This window comes from Mirounga leonina, unplaced genomic scaffold, assembly GCF_011800145.1.
Source record: "Mirounga leonina isolate KUSES-001 unplaced genomic scaffold, KU_Mleo_1.0 Mir_91, whole genome shotgun sequence".
Classification (NCBI taxonomy): domain Eukaryota; kingdom Metazoa; phylum Chordata; class Mammalia; order Carnivora; family Phocidae; genus Mirounga; species Mirounga leonina.
This window is the reverse complement of record NW_023270839.1, coordinates 38,743,855-38,769,159: the sequence shown is the minus strand read 5'-3', so window position 1 is coordinate 38,769,159 and position 25,305 is coordinate 38,743,855. Positions and strand designations below refer to the sequence as shown.

At 40.3% G+C, this 25,305-nt stretch overlaps 1 protein-coding gene across 16 annotated transcripts in view; it reads left to right on the top strand.

Annotated features, from left to right (window-relative positions):
• CSNK1G1 (casein kinase 1 gamma 1) overlaps window positions 1-25,305 on the top strand; it is a 177,668-nt gene that overhangs the window by 115,965 nt on the left and 36,398 nt on the right. For 8 of the 16 annotated variants that reach the window (XR_004677284.1, XR_004677283.1, XM_034993950.1 and 5 more), the window contains exons 5-9: window positions 14,806-14,957; window positions 16,763-16,997; window positions 21,955-22,040; window positions 24,253-24,337; window positions 24,464-24,741. Coding sequence is in view for 14 of the 16 variants with exons in the window: in XM_034993950.1 (XP_034849841.1) it covers window positions 14,806-14,957; window positions 16,763-16,997; window positions 21,955-22,040; window positions 24,253-24,337; window positions 24,464-24,741 (836 nt within the window). In the remaining 2 variants the exon portion in view is untranslated. The remainder of the gene's footprint in view (window positions 1-14,805; window positions 14,958-16,762; window positions 16,998-21,954; window positions 22,041-24,252; window positions 24,338-24,463; window positions 24,742-25,305) is intronic. The other 8 variants (XM_034993957.1, XM_034993963.1, XM_034993954.1 and 5 more) reach the window with 2 other exon arrangements.

The window sequence follows — 25,305 nt, the reverse complement described above, 5'->3', positions numbered from 1 at the left end:
GTAACCTTCTGTTTGTTCTCTAGAGTTAAGAGTCTTGTTTCTTGGTTTGTCTCTATTTCTGCTTTGTTCTTTTGTTTCTTAAATTCCACATAGTGAAATCATGTGGTATTTGTCTTTCTCTGACTAACTTATTTCACTAGCTTTATTATTTAATATAGATTTAAGAGATGAGATACTAAAGGGGTGAAAGGCTTGTCAAACCCCATGTGGCCCTTCTTTGCCCCTTAACACTCTCAAATAGCTCTAAGTCACATGAAACATATTGAGTAATTACCTTTAATTACATACATAAAATTTGTCCCTCTCCCTCCTGGGGCAGGGGACATCTATTTTAAACATTTTACGGGTGAAGACTTGTTGTGCAAATAATTTCTTTAATTGCAAGCAGAGTGTTGTGGGTTTATTATAGAAATCGGCCTGCATACCACATCACAGTAACACAGAGTACTAACACCTTTCGGTGCATTGTTTTGTAAAGTGCAGAACTGCTAGAGATATTTGCTCAGTCTGAACAGACTTTGATACTTAGATTTTGTCTTCTTTTAAGGAACTTCATGAAAAATAGAAGGCAGGGTTCCAAAAATAGACCAAGTAACTTAAATGTAAGTGGAATGGGCTGGAAAATTGTGATTAGTTGCAGAAAACTGGTATAGTGCTTATATGGGTAAAGGTTGGGGAAAAGTCAATCACCAAAGCCTGTCAGTGGGAGCTTGCTTATAAAATGACCCAGAACCTGAAGTTTCTGATGCCATTTTCTCCTTTCATTCTAGTTCATACTTTATGTGTCTGGCTTTATTCACACCTCTCTAACTATGTACCTGCATGTTTCTCTTCCTTCGGTGTCCTCATGGCCATTCTTCAGTCACTGAGAATGATTTATTGATTGCCCATAGAGAATGCTTTTTTAAGGAGGGCAAAGGCAGGAGAAGTTTCAGTCCAAACCAAGGGCTAGAGTAAACTCAGTGACCATCATAAGACTGACCACAGCCCTCAGACCCTCTCCGCTCCTCAGTTTGTCAAGGTTAATCATTAAGAAGGAAGATAACATTTTGCAGCATCCTCAAAGCTGTGGAGTACTATGGAATCAAAGAGATGAGTCCCTGAAGTGAATTATTCCTTCGAGTTATGAGAAGGTGGAAGCATTATCTACTGTTTTGTGTTAAAACTGAATAAATTACTTTCCAGTGTTTGTCAGTGTCATTGGTGAGAGAGAATATTTTAAGTTTGAATAACAGACCACATAAAGATAGGTAAGTCCTTGCACCTCCTTTCAAAATAGTAATCCAATTGCTAATTAAGCCCTTTAGTATTTGTAGAATAATACTTATAATAAGCATGCTTAAGACAAAAGCCATCAAAAAACCCCAATTTTTAACATTTGTGACCAATTATATTGTCATCTTCTTTGAACAACTCGTAATCAAGTAATTTATATTCCTCCCACTTAAAAGAAGAATTTGTCAGCTCTGTACACCTCTATACTCTTGTGCTTTCAACAGTCTGACATAATTTTAATATTCCCCTACTTTTTCCTCTTTTTTTTTTTTTTAAGATTTATTTATTTATTTCAGGGAGACAGAGCGGGAGGAGGGGGCTGGGGGGGAGGAAGGGGCAGAGGGAGTCCCAAGCAGACTCCACACTGACTGCAGAGTCGGAGATGGGGCTTGATCCCATACCCCAAGATCACAACCCCAGCCGAAACCAAGAGTCAGATACCCAACCGACTGCCCCACCCAGGCGCCCCACATTTTCTTCTTTCTTTATACTTCATACTGCTTTAATTCATCTTTCCTTACCAGCCTGTAGTGGTCTTGTGCTAGTAATTACTTTAGTCATAATGCAAGGAGATAAAAGCTGAGCATGAGCTGTGTCCATAACACTATGCTGAGTAATTGAGGACCACAGGGTTATGAATCACATGGTCTCTGCCCTTCAGGAGACTAAAGGAAAATAAAATTTAATGTTTACTGAGCTCCCGGTATGTACATTAGAGGTATGGTGCTACTCTCAAGGAGCTCACTAATGTATGTGAATAACTATAATGCAAACAAAAACAGTGGAATGTTAGTTTTTTTAAAGGTACATATAAAATAATAGGAAAATTCTGAAGAGAGAAATGGTTACTAATTATGGGAGACAAGGAAGCCTTCATAGAGAAGGGGGTAGGTAGGGGCTGAACTTTCAAAAAAAAAGAGGTATGATTTACTTGGACGTGTTCAAATAGAAGAGTAAGGAAAGCCTTCCAAGTGCAAAATAAGCTAAGGCCCAGAGGCAGCTCTGTGTCTGTTCATGCATTTATTAAAGAGGTATTCATTGAGCAAGTACTGTTTGAAGTTAAGCCCTGGGGATACAGTGGTGAACAAGAGTAGGCACTGCCCTTAACTATTTCCTAAAAGGGAGACAACCCAATGAGCAGAAACAGCAGTTCTGAAGAGTTGAGAGGAAGGAACGAATTGTGGGTTGGAGAAGTGGAGAAGGCTCCTTGGCCAGAGTCATGCAGATTTCTGAGTATAGAACCTCTTTTCTGCACCATTTCTGTACATAAGCCAGCCTCATTTATATCTTTTAAAACTCCTTACAGGGGCGCCTGGGTGGCTTAGTCGTTGAGCGTCTGCCTTCGGCTCGGGTCGTGATCCTGGGGTCCTGGGATCGAGCCCTGCGTCAGCCTCCCTGCTCAGTGGGAAGCCTGCTTCTCCCTCTCCCACTCCCCCTGCTTGTGTTCCCTCTCTCGCTGTGTCTCTCTCTGTCAAATAAGTAAAATCTTTTTAAAAAATAAAGAAAAATAAAACTCCTTACAGAGCTGAGCCACTAGCCATATATGCCTATGGAGCATCTGTATTAGCTCCTATAACTAATCTGAATATGTTGGAAGTATAAAATACACACTGAATTTCAAAGCTTTCGTCCTCCTCCCCCTCCCAAAGGATGTAAAATATCTTAGTAATTTTTAAATTGCTTATGTGTTGAAGTGTTGATATTTTATATAGGAATTAAATAAAATATATTATTAAACTTAATTCCACCTATTTCCTTTAATTTTAAAATATGGCTTCTAGAAAATTTAAAGTTAAATTTATGGTTCTCATTCATGTCTCGCATTTCATTTCTGTTCGTGCTGCTATACCGCAATGGTGTGTTCCTAGTATATACTTAAAAACTTCCTGTGAAACTATTATTAAAAATATACTAAGGCAATATGGGTATATAGCACTCAGATAAAATCCTTATTTTCCCTCTTCTTTATTCCTATGATCTTTTTTTAATGTTTTTTTTTTAAGATTTTATTTATTTGAGAGAGAGAAGGTGAGAGAAAGCACAAGAGGGGGGAGGGTCAGAGGGAGAAGCAGACTCCCCACTGAGTGGGGAGCCTGAAACAGGACTGGTTCTTGGGACTCGGGGATCATGACCTGAGCCGAAGGGAGACGCTTAACTGACTGAGCCACCCAGGTGCCCATTTATTTATTTGTTTATTTAGATTTTTATTCCTATGTGATCTTTTTATTTACTCTGATATCTGTCCCTTCTCAACTTTATTAATGACCTCTGCCATAATTTTTAGAGACATTTGTTAAACCAACTGGTGGTTCAGAATTAAAAGAAACTCCAGGAGAGAGCAAAATAGTCTAGTTTTCCTAATTTCAGAGAGCTTTGGCCTCTGTGCTTTTAGCTACCTATATGCTTGTTGCTCCCTCAGCCTGCAGGATTCATTCTCTCCACTCCAGCCTGATCAGCTCTTAACCATTCTTCAAGACCTGGCGTGTGACCCCGGCTCTGTGAAGCCTTTCCCATCCCCTTCTTCAGTGTTCCCATAGCACTCTGTTCTCACTCGTGATGTCTGATGAATGGACAGACTGACCACCAGACTCTTTGAACTTAATTGAATTTGAAGCTGGAAGCAGGAATATTGTAGCACTTATTCCTCAGATTTGCTGAAAGTCAGTAAGATAAATGACTTTGCTTTGCTTCCTTGCAAGTCTACATGCCTCCTCAGTGACCAGAATTATAAGGCCATCTTGAATGTTCCATCAGGACACATCTGTTCTGATTGGAGAGGTATGTGGGTGAAGGCTCAAATGAGAAAAGAAGGGCAGGCTGTGGCATCTGTTCCATAGCCTGGTTGTCCTGTGGCAAACCACTTAACCTCTGCGCTTCTGTTCAGAAAATGGGGTAACACTTGGTCCTTTACTCTCCCAGGGCTATTTTGATGCTTAAGAAAGGGTGTTACAATGTTAACAGAGTTCAGTAATAGGGGGCACTCTGCTTCTGTGCTGTGATTAGACTGTGTGCCTCAGTGGGTTTTGTTTTATTTTTTTAATCAGAACTTCTGGGAACAATTTGTTAAATGGGCCCAAAGTTAATGAAAACAAATGCTTATCTGCTTTTTATACTTTCTGTGTTATTCTAAGCATTTGCCAAGTTGCCTTCTGAATTCCTAAATGATGTGTTTAATTTATTAATAGGCTTCATTTGAAGATTGACTCCTTGGTACTTGTATTAGGAAAATACCACTTTTGCACTCTTGATGTAATCTTACTTGTGCTTTCATAAGGGAAATATTACTCTTTATTACTTGAGTTCATAATGTATCAACATCATCAGTATCTTGTGATTGTCCATTAGATTCATATACAGGCCATGTTTTACTGAATCTTTACAAGATCAGTTAATCTCCTATCAAGGCAATGTGTCCCAGTAGAACTTAATGCCACTCTAGATGTCAGTGAACTTAGAGCACGGATGGGTACATGCGATATAGTGAGAGAGCCTGAGACTTGGAGGCAGAAGTTGGGGGTTTAGGTCTTGGCTGTACCACTCATTATATGACCCGAGCAAGTCACTTCAGATCAATTACCTTACCTATAAAATGAGAATAGTAATACCTATATGTACTTGTTAGGATTAAGTGGGAGAACCTATATAAAAACACTTCATAAACTGTAAATCAGTTAGGGCCAATAGACTTTTATAATAGAGGTATGCTTTAAGGGAAATTTTCTAATGGTAGCATTGAACAAATAATGGGATAAGAAAGAGTCTCCTGACTTTGAAATATCAACGGTTACTTGGATAAAAAACTAGAGATGCCTTCAGACACACTGGCTAAGTATAAGAGAAAAGCTGGAGCTTTGGGAATAATAGATCAAGGCAGGTTCTGAGAGCAGTTTTAAATACTCCATGGGCCGGGTGCTTGGGTGGCTCAGCCAGTTAAGCATCTGCCTTCGGCTCAGGTCATGATCCCAGGGTCCTGGGAATGAGCTCCACGTCGGGCTCCCTGCTCAGCGGGGAGTCTGCTCCCTCTTCGCTTCCCCCTGCTCGTGATCTCTCTCTCTCTCACTCTCCCTCTCTCTCTCTCAAATAAATAAATAAAATCTTTAAAAAAAAAAAATACTGGGCGCCTGGGTGGCTCAGTTGGTTAAGCAACTGCCTTCAGCTCAGGTCATGATCCTGGAGTCCTGGGATCGAGTCCCGCATCGGGCTTCCTGCTCAGCAGGGAGTCTGCTTCTCCCTCTGACCCTCCTCCCTCTCCTGCTGTCTGTCTCTCATTCCCTCTCTCAAATAAATAAATAAAATCTTTAAAAAAAAAAAAATACTCCATGGGCCTAGATACTTAAGTAATACCACTTGTATTTAAAGCAGGCCTAAGACTAGAGATACACAGGGGACCCACGAGGATTTAGACTTCTTGGCAATTTGGCAACATATAGTGAAACGTTAAATACGAATGCCTCTTGACTCAGCATTTTCTCTTAAAGGCATTTGCCCTCAAGATACATTTGCATTCATGCCCAAAAATGTAGGCACAAGGACTTTTGCCGTATTACATGCATATTTGTCTAGACTCTTTCATTTTCAGATGATAAAGTTCTAGCTCACTTGGGGAGTGGGGGTGGCAAGGAGAGGGGAAGAATTTCTTGGCTCACAGAACTGGTAAATCCAGGGTGCCTGGGTGGCTCAGTTGTTAAGCGTCTGCCTTCGGCTCAGGTCATGATCCCAGGGTCCTGGGATCGAGGCCCACATCGGGCTCCCTGCTCCGCGGGAAGCCTGCTTCTCCCTCTCCCATTCCCTCTGCTTGTGTTCCTGCTCTCGCTATCTCTCTCTCTGTCAAATAAATAAACAAAATCTTTAAAAAAAAAAAGAACTGGTAAGTCCAGCAATATTCTCACCTCAGGCAGGCCAGATCCAGGATCAACACTGTCCTTGATCCTCAGGTTATGTGACATATTTGTCTGTCTCTGTTTCTCTCAGCTCTGCTTTCTATTGTGTTTCATTCTCAGGTAGGTAGTCTACCTATTTTCATGTGGTAGTCTCTGGAAGCTCCAGGCTACGCTCCTTCCAGTTTAGCAATGGGGTTGGGGGTGGGGTGGGGAGGAATTGTTCCTCCTCCTCTGTAGTTCCACAAAAGTCCTAGAGTTGACTCTCATGGTACAGACATGAGTCAAGCACCCATCCATGACCCAGTTCCCCAGGGCAGGGGTATAGAATACTCTGATTTACCTGGCTTGAGTCATATCCTTGGGGTGGCAGTGGGAAATGAGTTGACCCCACTTTAACCACATGAAGTAGTATCAAGGAAATGGTGCTTCCCCACTGGAAGAGTCAAGTGTTGTTATCAGAGGAAGGAAGAAAAGGATGCAGGCTAGGCAAAAACAGTATCTGTTCACTATATCTGTTTCTAACAACAGATAATATAGATACAACCTAAATGCCCATCAGTACTAAGAAGAACTTAAATATGATACATCATACAGTGGGATACTATGTATCTGTTAAAATGAATGAGATCTGTCCATGAGATGACAAGAAAAAATGTCTTCTATATAATATTAAATTAAAAATGAAATTGCAGGAAAGTAGGGGCGCCTAAGTGGCTCAGTTGTTAAGCGTCTGCCTTTGGCTCAGGTCATGATCCCAGGGTCCTGGGATCGAGCCCCGCATCGGGCTCTCTGCTCAACGGGAAGCCTGCTTCTCCCTCTCCCACTCTCCCTGCTTGTGTTCCTGCTCTCTCTCTCTCTCTCTCTGTCAAATAAATAAATAAATAAAATCTTAAAAAAATAAAATTGCAGGAAAGTATTCTTAATTATGTGAATGTGTCTAATCTGTTATGGACGTGAATACTTTTTCTTCATATGTTTCTGTACTGCTTTTGGTTTGCTGTTATATTTGATTGTTTGAATGAATATATATCACTTTTATAACTTAAAAAGTAATGCTCCAAGTGGCCCCTATTCTGGACCAGGGACTGGAATTGACAAAGAGAGACGGATATATGATAGGAAAGCTGAAAGGATGGTATTCATGGATCTGATATAAAAATAATGGGAACCCAGGGAATGGATAGGACAGATTAAGCTGCTTGTATAATACGGCAGGGAATTTATATCCTAGAAGAGTGACAGAGAATTGCTAGAAAAAGTAAATGTTAACCAAAAAGTCATGTGGTTTGGAAGAGGTAGGATAGGGAGTATAGAAAATAACTTTGGCAGCTACATGAATCTGGAGAGCAGTGAATCTGGAGTAGAGAGATCTGGTTGTGTTACTTGGGCACTCTGTTACCTAGGACAGGTCACACAACATCTCTCAGGGTCTCCGTCTCATGTGTAAAGTAGAATTTATTAGTATTTTCCTGTTTTCTTCACAAGATAACTGTGAGGTTCAAGTGAAATGGAAAAGGGTACTTATGTAAAGAAAAGACCATGTAATTCCAAGTTAGCCTGGACCAAAGTAAAGAACTTGTCTATAAATGAATGGAGGGGGAGGGTGCCTGGGTGGCTCAGTCATTAAATGTCTGCCTTCAGCTCAGGTCATGATCCCAGGGTTCTGGGATTGAGCCCCACATCGGGCTCCCTGCTCCGTGGGAAGTCTGCTTCTCCCTCTCCCAGTCCCTCTGCTTGTGTTCCGTCTCTTGCTGTGTCTCTCTGTCAAATAAATAAATAAAATCTTAAAAAAAAAAAAAGAATGGAGGGGGAGAAGAAAGGGGTAGGCAGATGTCATCAGACTGCCTTTGCACAGTAGACGTCTCAGATGACTCATTTTGTTGGTCATTTAATTTCTTTGGATGGGCAGGTGCTTTTTTGAGAGAGGGGAAGGCATGGAAAATTGTTTATGTGTAGCTTTTGGTACTTTATGAATAGTTCTACATAGTTCACCCACATGTGGGAACAGCAAGGTAAAATGCAGATACCATGGTGCAGCCATCTTGGAAGAATATACATAAAAGAGAGCCATTGTAGAAATACTACAACTCTGAATTACTTGGAATCTTCACAGTGGTGGCTTGCTCAAAAAAGCATTTTTTTAAAAATATCATTGCTATGAAAAACAAAAACTACTCAGGAGTATCAAATCTGTTAGCATGTCCTGCACATTTAAAATCTGATGAAGTTGTTTTGCTCTGTATATGTGCATTTTAGCATTTTGAGGTAGGTATTGTGCATTCCAAACAGAAAACTCAAGTGGCATTTCATTGAATTGTTTTTATTTATTAGTATTTATCCTGCCCTTATCTACCATATGCTTGGGCCAGGCACTTACATACAAACATAATTAACACATAGTAGTCACTGCATTCAGACAGTCTTTGGTTAGTAGGGAGGACAGACACATGGACAAAAAGTATAAGGGGAGTGGGGCAGGATTGTCTAGAAGGAGTTCACTGTTTTTTGAGTGACCTTATTTATTTCTTCCATTCGTTTTAAGTGCTTGCTAGAACTTTGTTGACTTTGTAGTTATTATTGCTCAGGTGTGTGTTAAGAAGAATTGGATATCTCTTTTTAGCTTTTGAAACTCAAAAGATACTCTGCATCTATAACTTAATCATAGGAACTGTGAATGCAATACTCAAGAAAGTGGAAATTTTTCAGAGACTGGGTTTTATCCCATAAGTTTTTACCAGTTCTGAACTGAGTTAGTCTTTTTGTTTTTAAGATTTTATTTATTTATTTGGCAGAAAGATAGAAAGAGAGCACAAGTAGGCAGAGTGGCAGGCAGTGGGAGAGGGAGAAGCAGGCTTCCCGCTGAGCAGGGAGCCCAACCCAGGGCTCCATCCCAGGGCTCTGGGATCATGACCCGAGCTGAAGGCATCGGCTTAACTGACTAAGCCACCCAGGCGCCCCAGAGTTAGTGTTTTTGGAAAGACAAAAGATCCCCCATCCCCACCCAACCCCAATACACAACACATTTTTAAATGATTTTTATCTTAGATGCTATCTATTACAGAAGAAATCTGTTCTCCTACCTTAGGCTTTCTTTCCTGGCTCCTTTGGATAAATAAGACTGAACGTGCTTTGAGGCTCAAGGCCTTGGTAATTGTGTGTGTGTGTAATAGAGAAACTGTAAAAGCTCAATTTTTGTGGCTCAGAAATGTGAGATTATTCGTCTTCTCTTGCCTTTCCTCACTTTCTCTTCCCCCACCATACAGGTTTGAGCTCATGTTAGCAGCATATGTCTAGCAATATTCAAATTCCCAAGTGGCCTGTGAACAAGACGATTATAAAACATCTTTCATTACAAGACAGAGTAATCCTGATTCCTTAATTCTGTGTCTAGCTGTTTTGGTGTTTTTGTTGTTGTTGTTTTTTAAAGCCAGCATTTTGAGTAGTTTCATGTGTGAACTGGTTCATCCTGTGAAGAGGCATTTTTCAGAGTCAGAGAAATGAGAAAAGGGAAACACATGTGTTGTTTCATATCTTTGTGATGTGTTTTTATAGAGTTATTTTCTGAATTTTAAAGGCTATACTTTTATTTTCCCCCTTGTTTTTATGGGATATAATCCTATTTATTTCCCTGTTCTTTCTGCTTTCTTGTTAGATGGACTTGTTTAATATTACCGTTAATCCTGATGGTAATTTCCCATGTAAACAGTAATTCCCTGATCTCTCACAAACACTAAAGAACATTCAGTAGTTGTGCTAGAAGGCACTACCATGGGACAGTTAAGTTTTGGAGAAAAACTGTCCTATTTTCCGTAAAAATAAAAAAATCAAACTGTATAAACAAAACAAAAGAAGGGAATTGCCAAGGTCATTATGTCCTTAAAGGTTTTCTCTGGCCCTGACTTTAGATACATTCATCAGCAACATATACTTATTTTTTATGGAAATATTAATATATGCATTATTTTTACATCCAGATATTAATGTAGGTATGGGACTTATTTGACCTTGCTTCACAGCTAGGTAAGTTAGTTTTTCAAAAAGAATGAAAGGCTAATTATTAGGCAATAATGTGATCAAATTGCCAAAAGCTTCGAGGTGGTTCTATTTCAGTTCTCAGCCTGATGTGCTTTTAAAAATATCTCTACTTAGAGTAGTTACTGTTCATAATGCTTTATGGAATCTTTTTAGCTAACAGCTTGGATGATAAAGAAGCCATTATCCTTGATTTGGTGTGTTTAACCCAAGTTAAATTTATGACAGACTGAAAATTAGCTGTTGTGTGGTACACCTCACTTCCTGTTCTGTGCAACTTGATATGTGTGTGAGCCACATGTCCAGCAGGATTTGTAAGAATATGTTATTGATTGGTGGGAAAACTATTTCAAAGTACCCTGCAAAAATCTACAAGATAACATGTGCAGGGTACATATAACCTTGCAGTTTTGGTTTATAAGAGATTTAACCTTTGGCTAAACAGCATATGATGAAATCTACTAGAAATTTTTCAGGAGAGGAAAATTCAGGATTTACTTCTTTAATTTCCGGGCTTTTATGCAGTTGACCAGTTTAGGAGGAAGATCTTATTAGTGCTTTATTTCCAGAGCAGATGAGAGATTATGAAACTACGTTAGTTTCTGAAATACCATGGATCAAAGAAATCAGTGTGTATCTGCCTTGCCTACCTCTCCCACTTCATTCCCATTACCTCATACTGACTTCTAGGAAGTACCTCGTTTACCACATGTATAGCTTGTATTGCATTTAAGGCTCTGACCTCATCCCCCATCTTATTAAATGATTTCACAGCATAATGTTGATTGATTAAAAATTTCTTAAGCAGTGAATTCAAGATAGCTCTCCAGGAGAAGAGTGAAATAGAATATACAGGATTTCTCATTTAAATGCAGCCCAGGATAAGTCATTACTGTGTGCTAATCTCTGACCAAAGAGATAGACTTTCTTAGTGGGCTTCTATCTATGTCTTTCACCACCAGCATTGGCCACTTTATGGGCAGTCATGTGAAAAACTAGGCACAGAATGGAACTTGGCGTGGGTATCTTTCTGTACAGATGGTTCTAATACATTATGGCTACATCTCCCAAAGATACTTTTATATTTGGCACATTTTCTGTAATACCTAAGAAACTAAACAGACAAGTCTTTTATGTTTTATTTTTAAAGATTTTATTTATTTATTTCTTTATTTGACACAGCGCATGTGAGCACAAGCAGGGGGAGGGGCAGAGGGTGAGGGAGAAGCAGATTCCCTGTTGAGCAGGGAGCCTGATGTGGGACCGGAGCCGAAAGCAGACGCTTAACCAACTGAGCCACCCAGGCATCCCTGGAGATGTTTCTAATAGACACATTTCCGGTTGACTACCACTACCAGCTTACATTCTAATTTGACCCACACCTATTCTGTATAACATGGAGGCATGCATCATTCACATGGGTTCTATGGCTTTACAAAGAGGAACCTAGAAGGTAATCCTAGCTATTGTTAGAATTTTGGTTTTAAAAGGAAACCAGTCTAAACGTTTCCCTCCTCTTTATATTACCGTTAATCCTGATGGTAATTTCCCATGTAAACAGTAATTCCCTGATCTCTCACAAACACTAAAGAACATTCAGTAGTTGTGCTAGAAGGCACTACCATGGGACAGTTAAGTTTTGGAGAAAAACTGTCCTATTTTCCGTAAAAATAAAAAAATCAAACTGTATAAACATGGATGAAAAAGCAGAGAGACATGAAGGAATTTTCAGGGTTAGTAGCAGAATCAAATACTAGATCAAAGACTGGCTTGAGCCCTTCCTACAGTAGCATCTTGGACCTAGTCCATCTTTGAGAAAAGCTTCAAGCTACTCAGTAATCTGGAAGTTGCCTTGGGCATGAAGCCTGCTTGTGAGTCCTCAGGATATTTAATACAAGGAGCAGTAATGCAGCCAGCAGGAACACCTCACATCTTTGAAGGTACAAAGGTGGAGTTATGAGTGATAGAACTCGTACGTAGAAATTAACAGACATCATTCAGAATGCTTTTGTGACTTCTTTGTAAACATGGAAATATCTGACAAGAGATGCCTAGATTTGCTAGTAAAGATGGTCAAGAACAAGATGATTATTTGTCTCATTTAAACTGATCCTTAAGTATCAGCAGCAAGTCTAGGAAATTATGTCAGTATTATATTTCTAAGCAGGCCTGACTTTTAGCTTGTACTTCAGAAGGAGGATATTGTGCCCAGATTTGCAATTTAACCAACTAAAAGAATAATATGTTTATTAATTAGGGTAAGATTTGGCTATGAAAAAAGGTCCAAATAACAGTTAAGTCAAGGTAGAGATTGATTTTTCTTTTGGATTAAAAAGTCCAGAGGGAAGGGAAGTCCAACGTTGGTTACTTCACAGCCATCAGGGACTCAGGTTTTCTTCTTTTTTGTTCCATTCATTCTTGGCACTGATATCCTCAAGTTGTCTAGTGGTACTAGATGGCTTCTGGAGCTTGAGCCATTGTCAGACGGGGGCCTACTTCCAACTTGAGTCAGCTCCCATGAAACAGCTTTTCTAGAACCACCTCATCTAGCAATTTCTGCTTCTGTCTGACTGGTCATTCCTGTTATCCAGAGAGGCTGTAAAGTTAGAACTGGGCAGATTGCTAATCACAGTAATTAGAAGTTTTGTTATTAAGTAAGAAGGAGAGAATGGACACTGGGCAGGCAACTAACAGATCTGCCACAAGCTGTTTTGAAGAATATAATATTTATATTAGGAAAATAAAATTTTAGTGACATTGAAAACTATTATATAGGATATAAATTTGAAAAATCCCCAAACTACCATCTACCATATGTCTGATTAATAAAAGCAATGATTCTCTACAGTGGTGTTCTGCTTTGGATTTTTCAGCAGGACTTATTGGGAACAGCTGTTAGGTTTTGTGTATTTTAAATAAACTGAAAAATGAGTTCAGAACAACAGGGGAAAAAAAGGCACTTCAAATTAAATCTTGTTCCCCTTTAGAGACAGGGAGAATCAAACAGCTACAAGGACAGTTGAGTGGATATTAATGGAGCTGGCAGGAGCAGAGTATACTACATTCAATGATACGAGCTAGGGATGAACATATCAAAACACTCAAGTTGCTTCGTACCTAGATGGAACAAGAGAGACTGCGGCAGCGCATGGAAGAGGCATGAAATACATGTCATAACAATGAAGCACCCCAACTCCAGATAGACAAGATTTATCCTGGGGACGAAGATGGGCATACTGGGCTAGAGGTTTAAGTAGTAGATACTGTCTAAGTCCTTTTGGGCTGCTGTAACAAAATACCACAGACTGGGTGGCTTATGAAGTCAGAAATGTCTTTCTCACAGTTCCAGAGACTGGAAGTCCAAGATCAGGGTGCCGTCATGGTCAGGTTCTGGCAGAGACCCTCTTCTGACTTTTTGCTGTGTCCTCGCACAGTGGAAGGGGCTAGGGAGCACTCTAGGGTCTTTTTTTTATAAGGGCATTGATCTTAGTCACAAGGGTTCTGCCCTCATGATCTAATCACTTCCCAAAGGCCTCACCTCTTAAAACCGTCACATTGGGCATTAGGTTTTCAACATATGAATTTGAGGATTGGGGGTTGAGGAGACATAAGCATTCAGATTATAGCAGAGAGAATTACCTCTGCTTGTATCCTGCCTGTACATATAAAGAGAACGGGGAGAGGGAGAGAATTTTGTCATCTAAAAAACTTGTAGGCAGAAGCAACTGCAGACCATGGTATATATAAATGTGTAAGATGGAAGTGCTTCTGCTCTATGAGACCAGATTTTTAACACGTAGTCTTGTTTGTATCCACTGTTCACATGGTGCCATTTAACACTTATTTACTGAATGCCTCATATTTACAATACACTTTAAAGAGGAAATTCATTCACAAGTTGCCACTTAGGTGAGAAAGTCTAAATTTTGGCATCTTAGAGCTATGAATTTCAAATCTGGGGAAAGCCCAGCTTTTTTTTTTTTTTTTTTTCCTTTTTTCTTTTTCCTTTGAGAATTACAGTAACTGAACCCTGTGTGTTGACTTTGCCCCAGTGATAGAAAACAGGACAGTACAGAGACTCCCTGTGAGGAGAGCGTCAGGCTGCACCCTCTGTGACCTCAGCCCTTCAGTCCGAGTTCTCCTTGGGGCAACAGCTGCAAACAGCCCATGTGGCGTTGGCAGTAAGCATAGGGAGCGCAGATGAAACCGGCTAATGCACCAGGGCCAGGTGGGCTGGCTTTGAGTGCAGTGAGCTGTCTTTTGAACCTTTTATGACAGTGCACTTTCGGGCCTCCTTGGGGGAGAATAGTTTATGCTCTGATCCAGTAATGGATCAGGGACCATTCTCTGTCTTATGCAGCAGTGGAAATACCTTTGTCTCTCTGGTATAAAATAGCTGCTTATTTGAGGCCATTGTACAGTGGCTTGCCTTTCCTGCCCATTATTAGTTCCCTTTGAAGCTGCTGTGCTCAGTTTAGGTTCTCCAGAGGGACTATGAAAGAAAATGGAAATCTCACAAATTGTGCTTTCTGTGTATCTACTCAGTGCTGATGGAGCTATCTCATGTTTTGGGTTTTGTGTCCCCCACTCTGTACCCTTTTCTCCCCTCTGCTTGCAGGTGAAGGTCTTCCACAGGTGTATTACTTTGGACCATGTGGGAAATACAATGCCATGGTGCTGGAGCTCCTTGGCCCTAGCTTGGAGGATTTGTTTGACCTCTGTGACCGAACTTTTACTTTGAAGACGGTGTTAATGATAGCCATCCAGTTGGTAAGTTGGCATTGCTATTCTGCAGAAAGATAGGTGGGTCCCCCAGCTACATCCTTGTGACCCTTTTAGTGCTTTCCCAGCTGTAGTGACACCTAGTGAATGCACACTCAGAGGCTTGATGGCATTCTAGGAAGCAGGCCGGGCAAAAAGGGTTAACCTAGAGAAGTCACACTGCATCTTCTGTTTGCTCTATTTTAAGAATTTGCACCTTGGAGCAACACCCTGCCCTTAACTGAAGTAGAAGCATATAATTTAGATTGAGGAGAAAGAGGATGATTAGGTGAAATTGCACAAATGCAAGTAATTTCCTTGATGTTTTATTTATAGGTTTTAAACACATGGCTTTAAGGTTCTGTCCTCTCCCCTCACCCTTGCATCCAAGAAAGGATTGGTGATGTAACCCACTGCCCTAACAATCAGATTCCAAAGTTTTGTGACCAAGAACCTGCCTTACTTCTCTGGCCTCCACTTCTCACAGAGACTGGCAGAGCTGAAGGGATAGCTCTCTCAACTCCAACCAAATTATAAACCAGTGCCAGTTCAAAAGCAGTTAAGGCAGTGCCTTTGAGGAGTTTGTCAACCCCTCAGAGGAAGGATGCAAATGCATCTTTATTGGTCTGAAATGGTAATCGTCTCACCCACTTTACAGTAAAAGCTTGGAAATGTTAAAAAAAATTGACCTTGAGGGGCGCCTAGGTGGCTCAGTCATTAAGCATCTGCCTTTGACTCGGGTCATGATCCCAGAGTCCTGGGATCAAGCGCCGCATCGGGCTCCCTGCTCGGCAGGAAGCCTGGTTCTCCCTCTCCCACTCCCCCTGCTTGTGTTCCTGCTGTTGCTGTCTCTGTCAAATAAATATATAAAATCTTTAAAAAGATTTTGACTTTTGAGTCCAAAATTGACCTTGACTTTTGAATCCAAAATTCAAATGCCTGAGCTTCCCTTTCTATGCTAAGTAGAAACATAGATGGAAATAAAACTTAATGAAATTTGAAATAATTTTTTAAAGATTTATTTATTTTAGAGAAAGAGATCGAGTGTGCATGCACATTGGGGGGGTGGCAGAGGGAGAGAAAATCCTCAAGCAGACTCCCTGCTGAGCGCAGAGCTCAACATGGGGCTCGATCCCAGGACCCTGAGATCATGACCCGAGTGGAAATCAAGAGTTGGCTGCTTAATCAGCTGAACCACCCAGGTGCCCCTCAAGTAATCTTAGGATGATTACTTTGGGCTATATTTACTTTCACATAAAAACTGCACTTCTCTCTCTGTTGCTAGTTAGCTCTGTGAAATCAGTCCAGTACTAACTTCTCTGGATCTCACTTCCCATAGTTTTGCAACAGAAGGAACTAGGTTGGGGAGTCCTGTTGGACTGAGGATAGGAAGGTGTGGGCAGGAGGTGAATGTGGCAGTGGCACTTGTCTTCAGAGGCCACAGACCTATTGTGATAATCCTGGCTGGGGATCTTCTTGCCTCTCAAATGTGTGCTTTCTGAAGTAGCCTAAAAACACCTAATTCTAGTCATCATTTATAAATTGTAACATTATGAGGTAAAACTTTATATGACCATTTTAGCTGAACTGTGCTGTCCCACTTTCATTTATCTTGATATTTGTTATGTATATATTTGTATCAGAGTATATTTTCTGGTTTATAAGAGTGAAGTGACTGGATGGTAAAGAAGAAATGAGTTTTATTTTCATTTCAGTAGTTAAAACCTTGGACTGATAAAACAAAATGTTTTGATGTTTTTTTCCCCCAATAAACTTCTTTAGAATATTTTCATTGATGTTTTTTTCTCTTTTAGCTTTCTCGAATGGAATATGTGCACTCAAAAAATCTCATTTACCGAGATGTGAAGCCAGAGAACTTCCTGATTGGCAGACAAGGCAATAAGAAAGAGCATGTTATACACATTATAGACTTTGGACTGGCCAAGGAATACATTGACCCTGAAACCAAAAAACACATACCTTATAGGGAGCACAAAAGTTTAACTGGAACTGCAAGATATATGTCTATCAACACACATCTTGGCAAAGGTGTGTTTATTTTCTGCTCCATGAAAGGGGCGGGTCTTTAACTTTTTATTCCAATAATACTTTTGTCCCCATTGTGCATTACAACTTGTGATTCTTATTGCTTCACAAGGCAAGTGATTTTTATACTTGAAAAACTAAGGTGCTAAGTTACTTTCCTAAGTATCCTGTTGACAACTTAAACATTTTTAATTCTTTATACTGTTTCCAGATGCTTAGTTTCTCAGCAGTGTGGGCACTTGAATTTTTGTATTAAGATGATAGCATTTTAGTAAGTCTAATGATGAATTTGGTGTTTACGTAGGAATGACTCCTTATATGATGGTCCTGAAAGGACATCATGCTGGTTGGTATCTGTATTGGGGAAGGGTGTGTTGCTGAAACATGGACTTGGCTTCTGTTCACTGTGCATAATTCCATGAATAATGCTTTGAGGAAGAGCCTATGTCTTTTCTTACTCAATGAAAATAGATGAGTCTTGCATTTTATTTAGGATAGACAATTTGCACAAATATTACTAAAAGCTCTAATCAAGGCAGAAGACCTTACTTGTAAGAGGAACTAATCCAGGGGAGAATATTTAAAGAGAAGCCTAAGGAACAGTGGGAAAGCCAAATAGATAAGGCCCTGGGCCCCTCACTAGCTTCTCCAGAAAAGCTTCCCTTTTTATCTATTTTATATATTGGGCTTCCATGGAAGATTCTGTTTGAAGAAAAGGTTTCAAAGTGATTGAAAAAAATGTTTGAATGGGACGCCTGGGTGGCTCAGTCGGTTGAGCGTCTGCCTTCGGCTCAGGTCATGATCCCAGGGTCCTGGGATCGAGTCCCGCATCGGGCTCCCTGCTCCGTGGGGAGCCTGCTTCTCCCTCTGCCTCTGTCTCTCTCTCTTTGTCTCTCATGAATAAATAAAAAAATCTTAAAAAAAAAAAAAAAGTTTGAAAATCACCACTCCTGAGAGTAGACATGTAAACAGAATATTACCAGGTTCCATACTCCTAGACATAGTTAATTATAGTGGGTATTTAAATATTAATGAATTTTTGTACATTAATGTACATTAATAAGTGTTTTAAAGACTAAATGGCTACAAAGTTGCTTGTTGAGTAAACTGCATAGGTATTCAGATGAGGATTCTAGTGTTAGTGAGGAGTAAAAATCAGATTACAAAGTGATACAACTTGATTTGAAATCATGAATGCTGTCAAGATTTTTTTAGTAACCATATGGAAATTCTCACTTAACTAAATGTAATATTTTAAGATTAGACCAGAAGGTCATCTGCCACTTATTATCTGTGTCATTTTGGAGAAGTTACCTAATCTTCCTGAAACTTATCTGTAAAATGAGAGTAATATTTCACAAGGATGTGTTTGTGGGTTGAATGAGTAATATGTAACATAGGTCTCTTGCATAGTGTTCAGTATTCCCTCTTCCTTCCTTTTCACTAAGAGACAGACTGTGTCGTAAATAGTAAAGTCATCATTGTTTGGTTTTTGTTTGTTTTAAAGATTTTATTTATTTATTTGAGAGAGAGAGCACAAGAGGGGGGAGTGGGAGAGGGAGAAGCAGACTCCCTGCCGAGCAGGGAGCCCGATGTGGGACTCGATCCCGGGACTCCAGGATCATGACCTGAGCCCAAGGTAGTCGCTTAACCAACTGAGCCACCCAGGCACCCCCTGATTGTTTGGTTTAACTGACAGACTCTAGAAGTTGTTCTAATGCCTGCTTCCTAGACACAGCAATTTGTGTTCTGATTTTATTATTCTTGTCAGGAAAGGCAAGAAGAGACAAGGGATAGGTGTCTGTGTTATGTTTGTATAAGGTACAAGGTAATGGTTAAGAAGAAGGGATGCAAATCCCGCTCCTGCACTTAAAGATATGTGATTTGGGTCCAGTAACCTTCCCTCGGCCTCAGTTATTTCATCTATGAAATGGATATGATAATAGTGCCTTATACTGTAGGATTCTGAGAGATAAAGTATATAAAGCGTTTATCATAGTGCCTCATGGTAGCAAAGACTCTAAATGGTAGTTATTTATTTGACAAAGTATGTTTTAAGCATGTATGGTCATCAGACTGGGTTCTTTCATCTCTTGGTGTAGCCATTCCTGCTGGAACTTTGTGTTTGTCTCCAAATGTGAATTTCCTGAGTTCCAGAGTTTTCCAGGTCACACTGAACCTGTCCACGTATTTTGTCCTCTCCATATTACAGAGAATACATATAGATGGTTGTCACATGCGCTTTAAACTCTGGTCAGGGTCTCAAAGCAGAGAGGTTTCCATAGGAACTCAAATCATACTGGTTTTTAAATGTGTAGCATTCTATATGTTGTAATGAAGAAAAAGAGAAGGGTATCTTCAAATGACTTGGAGAGCATTGTCTATTTTGTGAGGGAGAACAAGGGAAGAAGCCTCCTAAACCTGACATTACCACATCAGATTAGCCACCTTCCCACTGATTAAGGTAGCCCATTTTGATTTTGTATTCTTTAATGGTTGAAGTTAGGGTGAGAACAGTGGGTCACCTAGTCACTTTCCTCCAGCAAAATAAATTTGACCTAGAATCAGTGATGTGACACATGTAAAACCAAGCATCTTTCTGAATGATTGAGAGCAGGCCTTAATGGTGTGGAAGAATTCTGTGTTCTGCTGGCCCCGCTCATATTAAAACCTTTCTTCTTTGAAAAGGAGAATATCCTTCATGAAAAAACATGAGGGCCTGTGGAAACGCTGAATTCAATGAATGTGGAGTTTTCAAAGAAGTATGGAAATAAAGCATGACTCTGGTTTTCACTTTTTTTTTTTTTGGAAAGGCTTAAATTATCACAGATTAATTATTAATGGCTCAAATTAATGACTTTGGAATTTTAGAACTGGAAAATGACTTTTCAGATTATCTAAATCAACCACTTTATTTTCAGATGAGGGGACTCCATGCAGCCCAAAATAGGTGACTTGGTCATGCTTGATTTCACATGGATCAAATTAATGTAAAGAATGGGCCAGGAGCTAGATAACCGGACTCAGGAGCCGTTGTTCTTCCTATTATTCCATATTCCACAGCTATTTTTCATGGTGCTCAGTATTTGGAAAACCACTTTATTAGTTATTCCAGTGGTTTACATGTGTTTTCTGTTTGTTTTGATTAAAAAAAAAAACTTTTATAATGGGCTTTGCTGTGGAGAGGAAGTTGGGCTTTTTTCTGAAGTTCTGATCAATATTGAAAATGTGGAGAGTTTCGCCCTCTAGTGCTCAACTGACAAAAGTGCAACCATTTGTCCAGTGAATTTTTATTACCAAAGGGCCTCTCGTTAGAGGAAGCGGATATAAAAATGGAAAGGCAATGAGTAGGTGTGATACAGTGTGAGAAACTGCAGGGTGTGGTTCCTCTATCTGCCCTGCTTTGTGGGAGGCCTCAACTCACCCTGCTTGTACTTTCTTTTTTATTGTGTGTCTTTAGGTTCTGTTACATCTAATGACTTTTTGTTTTCAATTACATATAAAATTTGTTGTAAACCCCAGGCAGGCGTGTAGACAAAAGCTTCTGTTGGTCTTGCTGTTTTATTTCATTCTTTTAAAGATTGAGTGCATCCACTCAATTTTATGTTATTTATCTCTCTTGTCAGGGTGCCTCCCTTTCCCATTAGCGACCACCTTGCCAAAAACCGCAATTTAGAAAGTTGCCTTTTCTTTCCTCATCTGCCCTGTAGAGTTGTATTCACTTTTTTTCATGCACATTTCCCATAATTGGAGGCAGCCCTTAAACATGTTGTACTTTTATATTTTGAGCTGAGTAGCTTTCCCTGCCTCCCTGCCTTTTAGATTTTCCTTTCTGCACAAAGAAAGCATGATTGAGTTTAGAGTAGCCCCTTAGTCTTGTCTCTCTAATTTCTCTTGATAAAGCCCTAAACTTGATTCTGAGAAATAAACACATAAGATGTCTGAGATGAGCCATAATTGGCAAATAAGGAATAGAGGCATGTACCACTTCTATTCAGTCTGACAACCCAAGAATACATAAGGATGTTTTCTGAGATGAAATGACAGTTTTTTGTTAAGTATTCTTTGTTTCTTTACCATCTTAGTCTTTCCAATTAAAAGGAAAGAAAAACCTAGCAATTTTTTTTACACGATAAGCTCCCAGAATGCGGGGGTCCTGTTTTATGTGCCCCATAAAGGGCACCTTAAATAATACATTTAAAATTTTTTTAAAGGTGGCTATGGAACATGGAACAAATGGATTGTTAATTTTTTTTAAATGCCTTTTTTTTTAAAAGATTTTATTTATTTATTTGAGAGAGAGAGAATGAGAGACAGAGAGCATGAGAGGAAGGAGGGTCAGAGGGAGAAGCAGACTCCCTGCCGAGCAGGGAGCCCGATGCGGGACTCGATCCCGGGACCCCAGGATCATGACCTGAGCCGAAGGCAGTTGCCTAACCAACTGAGCCACCCAGGCGCCCCTGGATTGTTAATTTTTATGATGAATTAAAAGCACTCGACATGTATGCTAGGCATTCTGCAGCTTGTGTCTTTGCAAGCCTAGCCAGAATGGACTATTTAAAAGTTTCAGCTGCTTAACCTGCTTCTCACTTTCCGTGATGGTCACCCAAAGGGTAACTGTAGCCCATATACCGGAAATAACATTTCGTTTAAGTTATCTTACTTTCGGGAAGGTGACAACAATGACTGAGGGGTGGTTACTCACCATTTAGTGATTTGGATTTGGTTTTAGTTTAGGATTTGCTCTTTTCCCTTGCTATTTACTTGCCAGTGACAGCAAAGAAAGTACACAATGTTTTTTGGTTTTGATCTAAAATACTATCCCTGGTTTAGATATACGAAGAATGAGTAAGCAGAGCCTTTCCAGAGACAGAAGGGTTTCTGAAGGGATTACTTGGTTTTGAACCCCTTTCTGCTTTAATAACTGCAAACATAATGTGTGATCTGTCTTCCCTTTTAGAGCAAAGCCGACGGGATGATTTGGAAGCCCTAGGCCATATGTTCATGTATTTCCTTCGAGGCAGCCTACCCTGGCAAGGACTCAAGGTATCCTTGAAAGTGCTTGGTGGAGGGCTTTGTTTCAATACTCAGTTGTTAATGGAGGGGTTGCTGACTCCATGTCTGTAAGAAGATGTGCTGGCGACAAGATGAGAAGCAGGGACTGGCTACATCAGTAGTCTATATTGTAAATGCTCCCCTGGGCTTTGGGAGCTCTGTTTTGCCTACATTTGTCTTCTTCCCCTTCTGAATCCTTCATCCTTGTTTTGGGGTTTTCCATAATCTCTTCCCTTGTTCCCTCCCAGCCTTGGCAGTGCTGCTTTTCTCTGTGTCACTTTCCTCCTCCACTACCATTATGTAGCAGGAAGAGTGTTCCCAGCGTGCTGGGGAATTTCTGGAACAAATTGATGACAGCAGCTGCTACACATTTTACCAGCAAGGCCAGCAGGGCTGGGTGTGCCCCTGAGGAGAACTGGAAAATATTTGTTCTTCCTCTATAGGCTAAGGACCCACCTGAACTAAAACAAAAATCCAGGTTTAATGTTACTATTCACGTGTTTTATTCAATAAATGCCTTTGCAGATGATAGCCGTTCCTTATGAAGCATGTAGTTTAAATAGCCTTCCTTAGGTAGGTATCGGTATAGTGCATTTGTGTTCAAGGTAACTATTGATAATAATTATAACCATTGTAATTACTTCGTGTCTTTGGCTGGTTGGAGTAGGAAATGGTGAATTTCTAACACATGTTAAGTCCCATTAGATAGTTAAATGTGAGACATATTTTTGAGTTTTAATTTATTTCAACATGTTAGTATAGAAAGAAACTTAATCAGTAGCTTTGGGTACTTCTGTGCCCCCAAACCCCTTCCCACCCTCCCTCCAGAAGGACAGAAGGATTCATTTGCTACGCTTTCTAGGCTGTTGTCCTGAAAAGTAAAGCTTCTGCCCCTTCCCTTTGGGAAGATTTTATTTCTTTGCCCTTAAATTCCTCTCCTAGGGGCGCCTGGGTGGCTCATTTGGTTAAGCGACTGCCTTCGGCTCAGGTCATGATCCTGGAGTCCCGGGATCGAGTCCCGCATCGGGCTCCCTGCTCGGCAGGGAGTCTGCTTCTCCCTCTGACCCTCCCCCCTCTCATGCTCTCTCTCTCTCATTCTCTCTGTCTCAAATAAATAAATAAAATCTTCAAAAAAAAAAAAAAATTCCTTTCCTAACACCTCCTAGTCTTCTTCTAGTCATATATATCTTCTCACTGGTATTGGTAGCTGTCAGATAGAGTTTCACATTCTGTTTGCTCATCACATAGCCAAGCAGTGCATTTGTGTATTATTGTTTGAAACTTTCTCACGGTCCATGAATCATTTTAGTGGCAGTCGTAGATCTAAAATTTCTCCAACTTACTTTATTTATTTATTTATTTTTAAAGATTTTATTTATTTATTTGACAGAGAGAGACACAGCGAGAGAGGGAACACAAGCAGAGGGAGTGGGAGAGGGAGAAGCAGGCTTCCCGCCGAGCAGGGAGCCCGATGTGGGACTTGATCCCAGGACCCTGGGACCATGACCTGAGCCGAAGGCAGATGCTTAACAACTGAGCCACCCAGGCGCCCTCCAACTTACTTTAGAACACTGTTGCTTAAAGCTGGGTGCAGCAGGGTAGGGAGAGCCTCATGAGAATCCCTTGAGACCAAGTTGTTGGTCCAAGTTCTGGGAGCCTTCTGTCTGACATACAACAGACCTGTCTGTTATCCATGCCTCTATCATAGATAACACTTTTCTCTCTGGAAGCACATTGTGGAAAGGCATTTTTTCCTACTACTTGTTCTCTTTTCTATTCAGCTTCACAGTAAATATTCTGTGGAGCCGTCTATCTGCCCCCACTTGGATTAGCAGTATTTTTTATCTTATCCTAGAACCAATCTGAATCACTTTTGAACACCCATGGCCATGGGAGATTACTAAACTTCTGCAATTTTGAAAGTACTGCTATATGGTATTTTTACTTTCTTCTCCTAGCCACTCGTCTCATTACATTTGATGGTGTTTATCTGAGACTACTAAATATACTTACAAGGAAAGCCTTCCAGAACAGAGCAGATGTTAAATACATCATCTCTACTACATATCTTATTTATTAGAAAGAAGACTGAGCCTAGCAAAACCTGCCAGTTTGAGTGAAACAACCCATCGCCTCCCCAAATATATTGGACTGCCCTTACTTGGCACCTCTTTCCAAATAACTTTCTCTCTCTACTCTACAGGCTGATACATTAAAAGAGAGATATCAAAAAATTGGTGACACCAAAAGGAATACTCCCATTGAAGCTCTCTGTGAAAACTTTCCAGGTAGGATGCTAAAAGAACAATCCACTCAGTGTGACTGAAGCTTTGAAGTAGGTGGCGACCATGACTTGGTATCTCTAGATAAGGGTGCTCTCCATAAAATTCACGTTTCCTTTTATTGTCATTTAGACCAAGACAGGTTTTATCACTTTCATTTGGGTCATAAAGAAAACACCAGATATTCGTGGCTTGGCCCAGAGCTTCTCACCATGGGAAGCATTCAGCTCATGAGCATGGCCTTTCACCTCTTTTCTACAGAAGAGATGGCAACCTACCTGCGATATGTCAGGCGATTAGACTTCTTTGAAAAACCTGACTATGAGTATTTACGGACCCTCTTCACAGACCTCTTTGAAAGGAAAGGCTACACCTTTGACTACGCCTACGATTGGGTCGGGAGGCCTATTGTAAGTATCCTGTTTTACCTCCTCACCTCAGACCAGCGCTACCTCACTACTTGACTTGCCAGATTTTCTGCTTAAGTCTGTGGGAAAAACATTCCTTTGACTGTAGACTTTATATTTGCCAACCTTTTCAGGGTGATGCCATAGGTAGCAATAACTAGAGTTGGGAAGTAAGAGCAACTCCTTTATATGTTTTTAAGATTATGGCCCATATGTCTTAAGATACCAGAACTTAAGCCAGTTCTTAAGAAGAACTTTCATTTGAATGATCCAGAAGCTGGTGCTACATAAGCTGTGAAGGTACTTGACTTCTAGAGGAGTGGAATCCAGAACCTTAGGAAACTCTTGAATTGGCTCTCCTGGCCAGGGGTCCACAGGGCCTGAGAGCATGCTAACACATCACTGTAGGATGTTTTTCTTATTTTCCATGGTAAGCTACTTTCCAATGAGCTGTTGAGGATGAGGCAGCCTCCCTTCTGCAGATAAACAAACTGAGAATACAAGAAGACTAGAAACTGCCCTTGGTGGCTGAAAATAATAATCAATACTGTTTTATTAGAATTAGAA